Source organism: Falco naumanni, chromosome 15, assembly GCF_017639655.2.
Source record: "Falco naumanni isolate bFalNau1 chromosome 15, bFalNau1.pat, whole genome shotgun sequence".
Classification (NCBI taxonomy): Eukaryota; Metazoa; Chordata; class Aves; order Falconiformes; family Falconidae; genus Falco; species Falco naumanni.
In genome coordinates this window covers 5,255,709-5,268,374 of record NC_054068.1, presented here as the reverse complement: position 1 = coordinate 5,268,374, position 12,666 = coordinate 5,255,709, and the positions used below count along the sequence as shown (strand labels likewise).

The 12,666-nt window shown below is 41.1% G+C and overlaps 1 protein-coding gene across 1 annotated transcript; it reads right to left on the bottom strand.

Moving 5' to 3' along the window:
- Window positions 1-3,489: 3,489 nt before the first annotated feature.
- On the bottom strand, window positions 3,490-11,695 carry MPHOSPH6 (M-phase phosphoprotein 6). The gene is made up of 5 exons (XM_040614941.1): window positions 11,560-11,695; window positions 7,658-7,770; window positions 6,006-6,096; window positions 4,889-4,986; window positions 3,490-4,439 (listed from the first exon to the last, which is right to left on the bottom strand). The coding sequence occupies exons 1-5, from the start codon at window positions 11,608-11,610 to the stop codon at window positions 4,295-4,297; spliced, it is 498 nt and encodes a 165-aa protein (XP_040470875.1). The 5' UTR covers window positions 11,611-11,695; the 3' UTR covers window positions 3,490-4,294.
- Between the last annotated feature and the right edge of the window lie 971 nt (window positions 11,696-12,666).

The window sequence follows — 12,666 nt, the reverse complement described above, 5'->3', positions numbered from 1 at the left end:
CGTATTTCTCTCGCAATGAACTCGCCGTCTTCTGGTGCCACTGCCTCTTGCCTCGAGGACAGTCATTAACAGACCGCTTATTTTGTCTCCCAGCTTCTTCAGAGATGTTCCTGCTCTTGGTCCCTGGTAATTGCTCAGGTTATGGTACGCAAGGGTTTCTGGGGCAGAGGTCTATAGGCTCATTATCAGCATTTTTACCTGTGCCTGCAATGATGGGACTCAACGCAGATACCCCCTTCTACAGTTCAGTTCTTACTAAAGACCTACAGGGCTGTCGATGACGGAAGCTTCAACCCTCTCCCCAATTCCATCTGTTGATAGCCATTCTCTGAGCAGGATTCTTCCCTCTTAACGAGACAATTATAACCAGGTCCTCACTGTGCAACATCAAATCACATGAAGTATCAACACATACAGCCGAGGAACTGTTTCACAGTTAACTCCCCAAAAGCTGATGAAAGCAGGTTATTGAGGTGTGAATGCCAGACCCAAAATGCCTCAAGGGTCTGAGATGAGAGTAGTGTAAAACCAAACAACACCAAACAAACCCAGAGGCCCCATGCTGAGGTTCCATTAGCGAGGCATTATTGTAGAAGGCAGATGCTCTCCCAGCCTAAAAAGAAAAGAAACAATCAAGTCCTTAAAGCATCAGCTCTCAGAGAAACTTGCTTTCACATGCAGAAGGGAAACATGGGATGTTTGACATCCTTCACCACCACTACACTTTATTAACACTCTGAGAACGGTTTAATGAGAGCCTTAGCGATTGTGCAGTTTTAGTTGCTGACTGCTGTTGAAATGAAGCAGAACAAACACTTAGAACCCCCCACCCAGGAGTTGTCTAATTCCAAATACAATTTAGAAGTATGCTCTTCCAATTAAAAGAAAGATGAAACAATTTTTATTTTTTTTTTAAGTCTGAATGCTGGATCAAGTCCCAGAACCCCAGGCCAGCCGCCCATTACACACACACACACATGCAATGCCCAATGGCAACGACGGCCATCCACGATTGTGGAATTAAATAATGGAGTGTCTTATTGGAAAAGACAACATATGACAGAAGAAACACGGTTCAAACTCCACGGCACCACTGAACAACCCCCCCTCCAAGAGTCAAAGTTCAATCAGGTCACGCATTACTAAAGAGAGGATACAGGATGGCTCACTTCAGTTGGACTCTGGTCCTGGACTTTAAAAGAGCCAATACTAAGCAAAATAAAAATAACAAAATGAGAAACATCAGCAAGAAAGATGAAGTTGTTCTACACTTCCATGTTTCCAACATCAGCAGTTATTACAGAAATAAACAAGTGTCAGTCCGTCGAAGGGAGGGACAAAACTTCACCTGACAAGAGACGTGCTTAAACTTCACCACGAGCTGCCAGCGAGCACAAAATACAAGGCACACTTTGCTTTGTTCGCTTTAATAGGTACCTTAGTGTGACAGGCACAAACGCTCCAGGTGTCCCATAACTCTTTACCCATTACATTTTGCAGGTAGGTAGCCATTTTCTTCAACAAAACTGCCTACTACTTACTCAACTCACTTTTGTTCTCAAAGAAGAAATGCTTTCCTCTTAGAAACACGTGGGAAAGTTCTACAGCTTAGGAAGTTGCACATGAAAATGCATCTGCATTTGAGACTCTGTCAGAGCCAAGACAGCTTGAATTAATGTAGGTTCGCATTATGAATATTTCACCGCTACACTTACATCTCTGTCAAGAGTAGTTCAAGCACAGATTTTATACAGCAGAATGTTTCCACCCTGGCTAGGAAGCTAGAGCCAGACTTAAAATACATACATATATATGTATTTATCAGGTTAGAAATATAGCTGGGTATTTCAGAAGATCCCATCATAAAATGCCTGCTTGTAACTCTGGGCACTTAAAATGCATTTAAAAAGTCACGTAGGGCTGATTTTTAGTTTTGTCTTGCTCATAATCATGCTCTATGGATGGTGCTTTCAAAGGTGCATTTTACAAACTCCCCATGAAAAAGAGATTCTGCTAAAAATTAGTAATTGCTCTTACTGTAGCATTTCAATAGCTCACCTAGCCACCAGCTAAATGTGAACAACAAAGCGTCCAGATCTGAAAACAACAAACCAAAATCTATCATTTCTCCACAGCCGGTATTGAGCATGTTTAGGAAACAGGAGAACCACCCTTCCCCACTCCCAAAGTCATGGATTTTCTAGGAAGCTGTTTAGAGTTCACTCATGCCCTTACCCATGCACCATGCCACTCACGCTTCCAGCCATTCCCCAGGAAATAACATTAAATTAAGGAACAATGTACGGCAGAATGCCCTTTACCTTACGCAAAATTACCTCCACTGGACTGACACAAACTCCGCCCTACCAGCGAGCTCTCTGCATAAAGCCTTGGCAAACAAAGACTTCACAAGGAGTTCATCTGAGCCACTAACCACTACCAGAATTACCCCAAACCTCCTTTACGTGACACCACTGGAACCTTTCCCCATGCACTGCCTCTCAGCATGCAACTGCAGTGACGTGTCCTGGTTGCTGGTTGTTCACTAGAACACACTTTTCCCCCTCAACTATGTAGCATAGTTCTGCAGGAATTCTCTCTCCATTGAAGAAATGTGTTCAGGTAGAGGGAAATCACTTCCCTACTAATAGGCAAGAAAGAATAATGGCATATATTCTGAGTTTTTCTTGTGATGACCACCAATAAATCATTTCTTAGCTCGGGTCACATCTTACATAGGAAGAATAATGCCTTGCCATCATTAACTTCTTTTCAGCTAGCAATAATATATGATCAGGTTTTAAGTAATTGAACCAGTAGCATTTAATTAGCTCTGGAAAACTCTCTCAGATCATGAATCACAGACTTTCCACCTATATGGGGCCCCCCTTACTAGGTTAAAAGTAAATTTCTCTTTCCATGTGTGATCCATCTTGAATATCTAATGAGGTGCTCTTGATATATGGATTATAGTTCATACATCACATGCTAAATACAGCTGACACACAGTCCCTTTCTTTATATAATTTGAGTTTCATGTCTTGCTTTACTCAGTTGTTTAAAAAAAAAAAAAAAAAAAAAAGCCTCTTGTGTCCAGGACAGAATGGCCACTACTTCAATTTAACAAATTCCTCTTCCTCCAGAGAGTCAACATTAAGGCTGAGTAACTTCGCCATCTAGCTGGGGAAATGAAGTAATAAAAAGAAATATTTCTTGTTGAAAGGCAGGATAGAGAGAACTGCTATAATTTTAAGGAAGACCACATTAACATTTTTCAGCAGGCCCAGACCACTGACCAAAGAGCATGACAATTCCTGTTCTTTCCCAACATTAGTCCAGATGGCTTCACTGCATGCTAAACAGAAAAAATCAGTGCAGTCAACTAGTATTTGGGGACATCTGTGGCCAGCACAAAACAGGATCGCTTCTTTTATCAGACAGTATTAAGCATAATTTTTACATTAAATTAGCTAAACCACCACCATTAACTACACAAAAAATCAGTTTTTATTCAGCTTTCAAATATATTTCTGAAGCTGTTATTACGCTTTTATGAGAAGACCTAGATAATTATAAGACTGGATTTTTTTTGCTGAAAAAGAGGCAAGATTAGCAAACTTCTTTTGGAAGACAGAAATTAAGACTCACAATCTGTTCAAGTGTCAAACTGCAAATGTTGCCCAATATTTGGCTTGCTCTATTAAAAAAAATTACTATAAACCTCCCTATTTTTAAATAAGCTTTATAAAAAATAAAATTCAACAAAATGGATTTTATCTCTGTTCTTTTCTCATCTTATTTTTAGCACAGTAAAAAAAAAAAGGAGAGAGAGAGATACATGTTTCTGCTGACTTTTTTCAATTTGAAGACAGCAAAGGTTTTTATTTTCATAATAAAAAAAGCAGTGAAAGCTGAACTGCCTTACTAGATTGGACAAAGCTCGTCTTTACTCCAATTACTTCTTTCAGATGTTATCATAAATCGTAAATAATGTTGCTCTCGATTGCCTGTGACACTCCATCTAGTTATGCACAACATTTAAAAAGACTGATGGGATTAGTACCCCACACATTAAAAGCTGCTGAGAGAGGAAAGGATGTATGACATCCATTATATACACACATCCACTTCGAAAAATGTGTGTCACGTGGATGGTAGAAATTTCAATGAGAACAGACTCAGATTTACAAATCTATCCTTTACATTAAATAGCAAAAACTCTTGAACAATCTCCAGTTCGTGGTACCATATTTGGTAGATAACATTCCTATTAGCTCCAGTCGTACAGTTGACATTAATCCTGAGGTTTTAAGAACTTTTTTTTAGCTTTCTTGCTAGGTCTTGTGTTACTATTCCCATCTTCATCTTCATCCTGGAGCACACACTGGTCTCTTTTTCTCAAGAATTTCTTCCCTATTGTTCCCACTAATGTTTCGTATCTGTAAAGGTAATATAAAATGTACAGTTTTTACTAAAATCAGAGAAAATGTCAATGAGGCAAAGAATAAATCTAGTCAATAATTTAAGTGGTGTAAAAAAGCTGGTCATCAGAAACTTAAGCAGCACAAGTACTTATGATCACTTATTACATTATTATTCATTCTCATAGTTTGGGTTTGTTTGCAATCTGGAACAAGGAGGGAATTAGCATGGAATACCTGGATGTCAAAGGGCAGAAAACCCCCACTAGGTATTTTACCCCCTAAAAGTGATGGAGATTCCAGTGAATACACACCTGAAATTGTGGGAAATCCGCCCTGCAAAGTACCATATCTGTTGCGGGGGCACTGTTTTGTTTGTTTGCTTTTTGGGTTTATTTTCCCACACATAATGTAGTATCATATTTTATTCCTAGCTAATACTGATTATGTCATAAAATATAACTTACCTTCTGGCCATTTCTTCATCTGACACATCAGCCTCCATTTTATCATCCACTTCAATTTCTTCTTTCTTGCCCCTAGAGTTCATTTGGATCATTAACTTCTGAAAACAAAGTAAGAAACAGCTTAAACATGTAACCCTGATGCAATGGTAACTATGCTGAAATTCACTGGTAAGAGAAACTCATAAAAGGTAAGAATCAAATCTAATAATTATTTGCCTTTCCTGGTCAGGCTAGAGCATACTGCTACAAAATCCCATGAAGAAAAGGCAGCATGACTGTCTGTTCCGAAGCTGAGCTTAGAGTTTGCCTTTGGGAAAAGTGGCAACACAGAGACAGGGTTTTCAGTGTACTGTACTATTCAAACACCCTCAAGGGCATGCCAGACAACTTAAGGAGACCAGAGAATTAGGTCATAATTATTTTTTCACTGTGATGTTAGCACATAGTCCTTGAAATGGTTTTGTTAAGAAGGAAAAATATCTGCAAGGATTTACAGTAAAACCCATGAAGCAATAATATGCCAAGTCACAGTGAGACCAAGTTCCAAATAACTAAAAGAATCCCCTAGTAAACCACCTTGTGTAGCCTTCTGTATACCTCTTAGACTTTACACCTTCATCCTCTTGCTTCAGTTCTGTGGTAACATTTTTATTACCATCTCAGTGTACTTGTATCAGCATAAATCATGCCAGAAAAAAATTGAAGACTCCCTTGCCCAGAATTTTTACTTTGGAACTTTAAGCCCTTACTTACACAAGTAAGTGTTGAGTAAATAGTGCTGAATATTTGAAGACTGGACTCTAAATTAAATGGCAGCAGGAAAAGGGAGCTATTGTTTTGGCGAGCAGCATGTGGGACAGTTTCCTCACTTCAGGGAGGAAAAATCTGCAGGAGTCATGCAATTACTGACCATCAACACAAGGAGACAAAAAGCTTCTATTACCAGATGCTGCACTGATCAACAATTTGGTTTGAGTCACGGACTTCTGTACGTGGGAGAATTTATGGAAGGTACTGCAAAGGCCAAACAGCATGCAGGGTGAACACTCAAATCCCCATTCCCAAGGGCTTCAATCCTAATGCAAGATCCCCTCTAAAGAGAACATGTAAATAGTACCTCAATTTCTGGATTGAACCCTTTGAAGGACATTCTGCCATAAAGTAGATCCTCACACGGCATAAAGCTCCTCTCTTCTATTATAAAGCTCCTGCATGAAACCCCAAACGCAGCATTCTGTCAAAGAGTGCACTTTAAAATAATCAAATTAAACAAATGCAAAAAGCATTTGCTGTCTTCCCCCCACACAAATAAACAAAGCCACAGTGTATTTTAAAGCATCAACTACTTTCTGAAGCACAATTGGTCTGATAAATCTTTCAATACAAGGAGCTTGGAGTGCAAAGGAATACTTTTTGCCAGCAAAGCTGTGCCAGTTCCACAAGCAAAATTAACTCTCCTGACAAAAAGCACTCTTTGCTGGTATGATTCCACCCACATTAATGCTTTTGCCAGAATAAAAATACCACATAAATATCACTCTCCAGGTGGCATTACTATACCAGCAAAAGCTTCTAATTAATTTTTCATTGTGATGTTAGACCTGGCATTAGTTGAGTCTGTCAGGATATAAAACACTGTGTAATACTCTGTTCAGCAGAGAAAGATTTCCCCTTTCTCCCTCTTTTAATGAGCATGGAGTGAGAAAAGAAACATGACCCTGAGGCGTTCATAATACACGCGCTAGATAAAAGTACTTCCGTGAATTGTTCCATCCTTCTTTTCCTCACACACATACGCACCTCTTCCCTTATCCTCTTCATCTCCCATGTAAAATAATCTCCTACTATCACAGGACGAGGCTGAAGAGATCAAGCTCATCCTCCTATCTCAAGGTAGGATCAGTCAAACATGTACCAGGAACAGCAGAGGTCCATCTAACCTGTCCTCAAAAGACTGCCAATGATGTAGAATCCAGTGTCTCCTTAGGCAATCTACTCCAGTGCTTCAATAACCTTATTGTTAGAAAAATTCTCCCAATGTCCAGCCTGAACATTCCTTGCTGCAGCTGAAGCTCAAATACCTTTTTGCCAGATCTACCAACAGTAATGGAAAATAATTTATCAATGACCTTATTCAGCTACAGTTAATTCCCTGGATCCCAGCTTTTTGAAAGTTATGTATCCTCTCCCCTCGGTGGAATTTTTGTTCTCTTTTGAAAGAAGAAAAGTCAAGCAAGTTCTAAAGTCATTCTCTTGCTATTTAAAGCATCTTTCTAAATAGCAGAAAGGGACATTTTCCTCCTTATAAGCTAAACTTTCCTTTATTTTTGCCATTATCTATCCTATTTCAAAAGCAGGATTTGAAGTGAGCTGGATTCAAGACAGAACTGTCCTGAATGGATCTGACCACATGACTGGAGCTGAATTTACTAACACAAGGTTTCAAACTTCTTTTTCCATATGAAGGAAAAAAGCAGCAATGATTGAATTGGTCCCTGCCTGAAAGAAACTAATTACATGCATCTAGAATAATGTGTGAGTGAAAGAGAACAACACACACAGGAAATGGAAGTAGGTCAAACTGCACTAGGCAACCTTCAGAACATCCCTGAAAATAAGTAATAAAAAAAGCTGTAGTGCCAGTTTGTCACTAATTTTGCTTCAGCTAATTGGTTATTAATAATATTTTTTTACAGGAACAAATAGGTATATTCTACTCCCACCCCACAACAATCCGATGATAAGTAGCACAGAAGGGTACAAGCTTACTCTTTCTCCTTTAGATCTGGTAAATCAAGATACCAGTGTTCTTCACTAATTATCTTCTTTTCTTCCTCTTCTAGTTGCTTTTTAGTTTGTGAATCCAAACCCCTTTGCATAAACTACAAAGAAAGACATAAACACAGAGCTTCAGTTATTTGCATCATGAGCATGCTCTGAAAAGTGCAAAAATTACATGACAACAATTATCCATTACATAATATTTAGCAAATATTAAGCAGTAAATGCTTTTTGTGATTTGGTCTAAGTTCAGGCAAACAGGCAATGGAACAATTAACAACCGCTGATCACCTCAATCTACTGGAAGTCAACAGTCAGCCACATCTGTACTTGCATACAAAGTAACAGACCATTCCTGGTTAGTTTTGAGGGATCCAAGTTGTTATTTTTTCAATGTTTCAACAAAGGACATGGAGAACCTAAGGGTGTTAAAAATTATTGCTGTGTATCAGAAGCCTACACCACCCATACAAATGAACAGCACCGGAGCTCAGAGCTAGAGGTCGGTCATACCAGGTTGGCCATTTTTTGAAACATCTATACATTCAACCGTCCTCTTTTTTCTCAGATTTATTTAACTGGCCTGGGTTTGTAGCTCTGAAGGCTGAAACCTGCCTCTGGAAGTAGAAAGAAGTAACTGAGGATATGAAAAGAAGTCTTCTGTATCCAGCTGTGATAAAGGAAGACGTGACCAGCTCCTCTTACTGTTGACCCATCTACCACTCAAGCATTATGTGTAAGTACCTGTTAACTCACTGCAGGAACACCCTACCAGATGAGTTGAGACCAATAATTTAGTTTAGGGGAAGACTGATATTTTTGCCTAATACAAGGACATTCCTGTGAATTGCTTCCTCAGTGATAACTTTTGGCAGGGGATGAAAACAGGCAGACAGGAACAGTAACCTCTCTCATAGCTGGGAGTAAAAAGAGGACATCTGTCACAGCCTATGAAAAATTGCTGAGAGTGCAAAACTACAGGCCTGAGATACGTGAAACATCCCTTTTATTTCCATTTGTTTCAAGTCAGGTCCCTGAACTGAGTGACAATTTAAGTATCAATAATATTAACAAAACATACTGGAAAAACCAGAACTCTTCAAAATTTTATGGTAATCATCCTTATATCCTCACATCCCTGGGAGCTGGGACCTCCCTTAGGGTCTACAGAAAGCATTTGCATAACGGTATCTGTCAAAGGTGTGCATTTATACCAATGTAATTCCCAGCTAGAGGCAAGTCTACCAGTACAGTTTATACACACTCCTGTACAAAAATTACTTTGTGGCTATCAAAACATACCTGTATGTGCAACACTGCAGAGGAATTTTATATCAACTAATTCTACCCCTCTCATTTAGAGCAGCATCTTTTTTGTGTTTAGATAAACCTGCAAGCTGACAGGTAATGTGCCAGGGGGGAACACTAGGCTTAGACATAGTTTAGGTCCCAGCTAAAATGGGCTGGGTTGGGGATAAAGCCCAAGAAGGCATGAAAAAACACTTCCCTCCTACAAAAAACATGCATTACTGAGTTTATTTTAAATATTTAGGCAATACAGATGTGTAATATATGTATTACATCCACTCCAAACACTTTTTCAGTCTTTACAAAATGCCCAAGCAAACAAAACCAAACTCTGAAGTAAAACCAATATAAGGCTAGTGTCTCATTTTCCATTTATATTTCTATTTGCATCCATTGTACAAGATCTTTAATGAAAGAAAAATTGACTTTTGTTTTCTGAGTCAATCCAAAATATGTCAAAGCTTTGCAATTAAAATTACAGTATCTTCTTGAGGAAAATAAGTGAATCTATCATGTGGAAAACCGTATTTCTGACTGGCTAACCAATTTCCTTGAACAATCTCAACAGGAGAAATTCTGCTATAAGCATGCAATTAAATAACCATTTAACATTACATTTTAAAGATGATGTTCCTGAAGATTGCTACAGGAATAACTAGATGAAAAACATATGATCACATTTATCTAAAACGTAAGTAAACACACATGAATGAATTAAAAGAATACCTGTTGTGGTAGACAGAGAGCATGTAAGTCAATAACCGAGTAGTTATTTGGATTAGTTTCCCCAGGCAACGGGACCTGGATCAAATGGTGCAAGACCCATCTTGCACCAGCCATCTTTTGACACCAAACAGTGAACACATGCGGCCCAGTACTTAGCACAAATGGTCTTCAAAACGCTACCACTGACCATGTCACCTTTGGGTGCCACTTTACCTGCCTGCTGAGTTGTAATAATACATCTTATCAGTGCCTCTGGAGGCAGCTGCTAAAGGATTCATTAAAACATTTGTAAACAAGAACATCTGCAGAAGCAAAGTGCTAAATACAAGATCTGTGCATGACCTTTTCAAAATTTACTCATCTCGTTAAAGCTGGTTACTACTGCCCAGACCGTAAACCTGCAAATGTCACAGTAGCCCATTCATAGGCTGGCTCTCCACAGCCTTCCAAGGAAGAAAATCTAAAAACTGTTTTTTTGAAATCTCCAGGGGGTTAATAAAATGGCAAGCAACAAGAGAAGAAATGCCACCTTAAAAGAGTGTATTATATAAAAATAAGAAAAAATAATGACACTGCAATCCAACTCACAGGAGTCTTACTCTGCCATACACTGCTGGCTAACCAAGCCAAACATCTACTCCCTTTTGAGAGCGAGACAAGATGTGTTCTATTCCCTCTGTGCACAAGTTGCAGTCTTTCCTTAGCAGCATCTGCTAGCTGGAGTAAATATTCCACCATCTTACTGTGGCAGAGTACACCTCACGTGAGAGACTGAAGTCAGCTAAGCTCCTTTCAGCCAGTGTCTGAAACACAGTCCCACATACATAGGTGGGGGGAAAAACAGCTAAATAAACCACCACAAGCCACTAAGGCCCATCATACTCAGTTATAAAAATTTAATGGATATTAAAATTGAAAAAAAAAAAAAAAGAAAAAAGAATACCAATTCAACTTTTACTGGTTGTTTTCCAGCAATAAAGAACCATCAATCACAGGAGAATGTGCTCTACTGAATTAGGGAAGCAGAATCCATTAGCCGGTGAGTGGAAACTAATTTCACATTGGTCTTGACAAGAGATTCACAATTCCAAGGGTAACCAGCACCTCAGGATGTGCCTGGCATTGATCAGGCAAGAGGGCAGGTAACACAGCTGCTCAGGTCGGGTGCGTTATTAACCATCCATGTAAACAAACAAAAAATCAGATACAATAAAATAAACGTAGAACTTTATTTTATTCCCCTCAAGCTTAAAAGCCCTGCCAAGTAAGGCAAGCAACATTAATATTTTAATTTCAAACCTGTGTGCGGTGGGGGAAGAACTCCTTATCACTTTTATTCACCATAAGCTGAGAAGCCAGGTGGGATGGAAAGACTCCCGAAGGATGCCCTGCAGCGGGCACTAAGGCTCAGGCCAGGCTTCTGCCGCAGTCATGAGGGAATCGGGAATTCCCAGCTCAGACGCCCGGCCCCAGAGCCCTGCCTGCCCCTGCCCAGGCCGGCGCTGGGGCTGCCACCCCGCCGTAGGGAGGCAGCAGCCCGGCAGGCCGCAGGCCTGAAGGATGAGGAGAAATAATACATTTGTAAAACGTTTAAAACGTGTAAAACGTTACGGGAGGCGAGAGGCTGCCATGCTCGCCTGTCAGGCCAGGCCAGACGCTGCGTGCCCAGGTGTAGGCACGGAAAATACCCAAAACGATGCCAGCGGCGCCCGACATGGCCCGTCTCGGCCCGCAGCGCGGCTCGGCCCCTTCCCCTCGGCGGCCCTGCGCAGCGCGGCGGGCAGCACCCCCGCCACCGGGTGCCCGCCCCGCCTGCCCCGCTGCCGGCGCCCCCACACCACCCCCCCCCCCCTCACCTTCATGCGCAGCAGGTTCTTGGACAGCTTCGTCTTCACCTCCGCGGCCATGGCGGCCAGCGGCGCCCGCAGGCCGCAACAGATCCCCGCGCTCGCGTAGCGCCGAGGCCGCGCACGCCGGGGGAGGAGCGGGAGGAGGTGGCGGCGCGGCTCCACCCTCCGCGTCCGGGGCGCGGCTGCAGGGACAGGCCCCAGCCCACAGCGCGGGGTCGTGGCGGTGCGGTCGGGTGCCAGGGGGCTGCACGGTCGTTGCAGAAACAACGTTAAAAAAAGCAACTTTCCTATACAGAGCCGGCTGTGTGGGGTGAGGGAGATCGAGTGTGTGAGCAGGAGATAAATCTGACTGGGTATGAAATGGTGAATTAGTAAGGGAACCTGAGATTTCTTATCACCAGTCCTGTGTTCTGTACTGCTGCCGGCTTACGGTTTCATCTATAATTTCCTGATATTTCAAAGAGAGAAGGAAAGAGAGTATAAAATCCATCTCATAATGGCATTTGGAGGCCGCTTGATTTATTCAGCTTTCATTTTTTAAAATCGGCACCGACTGGCAAAAAATAAAAAAATTAATCACAAAATGGTTAAATGTGATTAAAACTGGAAAGCACATAAATTCAAAGATACTACAAAAAGCTTCAAAGCTTTCTTAGTCTTGCATCGTGATCTTTGAATTCAATCTTGGCAGCGCTGTCTTGGGGCTGGGTCTGGGTAGCTGAGGAGGAAATCCTGATAGGAAATTGCCAGCTGACTCCCAGTCACAAGCAGGTTCCACAATTTCTGTATATATCCTCATAAATCAGATCTCTGACGCCTGTTTTGACATTTGGCACATAAACCAGGCGATAAAGCAATGAGAGTGAGGGTTCAGTGTTCAAAACTTTAATGAACTGCCGTGCTCCAAAAGACAATCTAGGAAGAAAAGTTCCTATATATGCAAGATGTAGGTCAAAGCCTGAAGAACTCTGTAAAGATTTATGCTCTAATAGAGTCCACAAAAAAGTATAATGAAGGGCAAAACCTGATTGCAGTGGGAAAGGAGGGGGAAGAATTATCCACATCCAGGCATCCTTATTACACAGTTAAGCTCAGTGGGTTAAAATGACCGCG

Excerpts from the sequence above, each read along its gene's own strand:
- MPHOSPH6 (XM_040614941.1), bottom strand. The coding sequence starts at position 11,610 with ATGGCCGCGGAGGTGAAGACGAAGCTGTCCAAGAACCTGCTGCGCATG. Across the intron at positions 7,771-11,559 it reads AGAACCTGCTGCGCATGAAG|TTTATGCAAAGGGGTTTGGA; the intron begins GTGAGGGGGGGG and ends CTTTCTTTGTAG. Across the intron at positions 4,440-4,888 it reads GATGAAGAAATGGCCAGAAG|ATACGAAACATTAGTGGGAA; the intron begins GTAAGTTATATT and ends TTACCTTTACAG.